The sequence below is a fragment of the Myotis davidii genome, unplaced genomic scaffold, assembly GCF_000327345.1.
Source record: "Myotis davidii unplaced genomic scaffold, ASM32734v1 scaffold622, whole genome shotgun sequence".
Classification (NCBI taxonomy): Eukaryota; Metazoa; Chordata; class Mammalia; order Chiroptera; family Vespertilionidae; genus Myotis; species Myotis davidii.
Genome location: NW_006293532.1, coordinates 1,546,779 through 1,548,590, shown reverse-complemented (window position 1 = coordinate 1,548,590; position 1,812 = coordinate 1,546,779). Strand labels below are relative to the sequence as shown.

General features: G+C 52.5%; 1 protein-coding gene across 1 annotated transcript in view; it reads right to left on the bottom strand.

Moving 5' to 3' along the window:
- The window catches only part of PLXNA2 (plexin A2), a 206,257-nt gene that overhangs the window by 121,231 nt on the left and 83,214 nt on the right, over positions 1–1,812 (bottom strand). Inside the window, exon 3 of the mRNA XM_006767182.2 lies at positions 978–1,112. Coding sequence (XP_006767245.1) covers positions 978–1,112 — 135 coding nt within the window. The remainder of the gene's footprint in view (positions 1–977; positions 1,113–1,812) is intronic.

The window sequence follows — 1,812 nt, the reverse complement described above, 5'->3', positions numbered from 1 at the left end:
GAAAGAGAACTCTGGGTGACACTGATCAAGGACACCTGGAATCCTGGCAGAGTACTTTGAGAATGACACACGAGCTAGAAGGCACCTTGTGAAAGTTTGCTGGACTTCTAGCCCAGCATCCTTGTCTCGCCTAAGTCATTGTCCTCAGCACCAAGACAGAATCGCAGTCCTTTTTCTCCATCTTTGGCCTTTTTCTTGCTTACCGTGTTCAGGTCAACGTCAAGACCACCAATGCTGCTGAACAACTGCTGACCCACGTACTGATTGAATGGATAAAACCAGCCTTTCCTAAGGACTTTGCTTTCTGCATCTCCATTGATTTGGAGAATCCCCCATCTTGCCCTTCACCATGGCTCTCCTTACATTTGCCTTCTCGCTGCTCACACATATTCAGAGCAGATACAATCCTGGGAAGTAATGCTCTAGCCCAGAGGGTGGGGAACCTGGTCAGCGGTTGCCCAGCAGAGGGTAGAATCCTATTTCTCAGGCACAGCTTCAGCTTCTCAGTGCTGGCCAGCTTCTACCCTGCCTCATCTAAGGCGCAGGCCAAGATTTTTATCTCCTGGGGGGAGGCCCTCTCTTGGGTCTGTCTCTCCCAGGATTGGGCCCAGCCCCGGAGGCCCGGATTATTTACACCTCTCTGGCTCCCTCAAGCAGCAGACTCTGTGGGCCCGGGAGCAGTAAATCTACCTCCTAATCACACCAAGCTGCTCCGCGCAGTCTGGCCCGTTCCTGCGGGGCTGTTCATCACGCTCTGTGACAGGGGCTGTGGCCTAGAGAGAAGCCTGCGGGAAGTGGCTGGCCCCCGATGCTTCTCTCTGGCTCCCTGCAGGAGCCTCCCCGGACTCTGCCTCTCCCAGACCCCTGAGTAGCAAGCCCAGAGGTCTCCCTTGTTCGATGCAACAGCTTCTGCATAAAGGTCACAGGTTATCAGCTCCTCTGGGCTTCAGAAAGTAGGAGTAGGCGCCAGCACTTACCTGTCTCTCTGACATGACGTATAGGTAGCGCTGATCAGTGGAGAAGGCCATGTCCCGGAGGATGGGGCTCCCGTCTTTGAGCACAGACACCATCTCATACTGAACCCCGCCATGGGGGGGACCATCAGCTCGAATCTGCACAAGAAACAAGGACATCCTTAGCATCTGCACTCAGCAGTCTCCTGTGGGTGGGCCTCAGCCTCAGTAGTTTTACTGAAGATAATCACCCCACCCCACCCCACCCCCAATTGCTCCCCTGACCCAGGCGAGGCTGCAGGTAAGACAGAGGCGCCCCTTAGCTCAAATAGACCAGTTCCACTAAGACGCATCCTTTCCCACGTGCTCTGAGTGTGCAGAATCTGGGCTTTCTATTGGTGGCTTTATTTGTGTGTGTATCATAAGCCCTTAAGTGTGATTTTGAATATTCCAATGTGGTCATTCTTGTGTGTGTCTACAGACATTTATAGCACAGGATGATGAGTGTATGTGCAAGTGAGTGTGTGCTTGTGTACACTCATTTGTTTGGGGTGAGAGAGTCAATATCTGCACAGGGTTTCTATCTCAGGCACGTAAGGGAGAATAGTGGGACAACACACAAACCACCAAAAAGCTGGCCAAGAGGTGCAAGATTTTTGGATCTTAGGAAGATCTGTCTGCTCCCAAATAGCCCCTGAATGTCTGCAGATCCACTCGGTGAGCTGGTGAGCCAGGAATCCCAGCTCTGGCTCTCAGAGCCCATCCCAGGGTCATAAGTCAGAAAGGACTTGGACGTCATCTCGTCCAGCGCTTCTCAGTCCTGGCTTCACATAAACATCATCCGGAGAGTTTTAGAAAA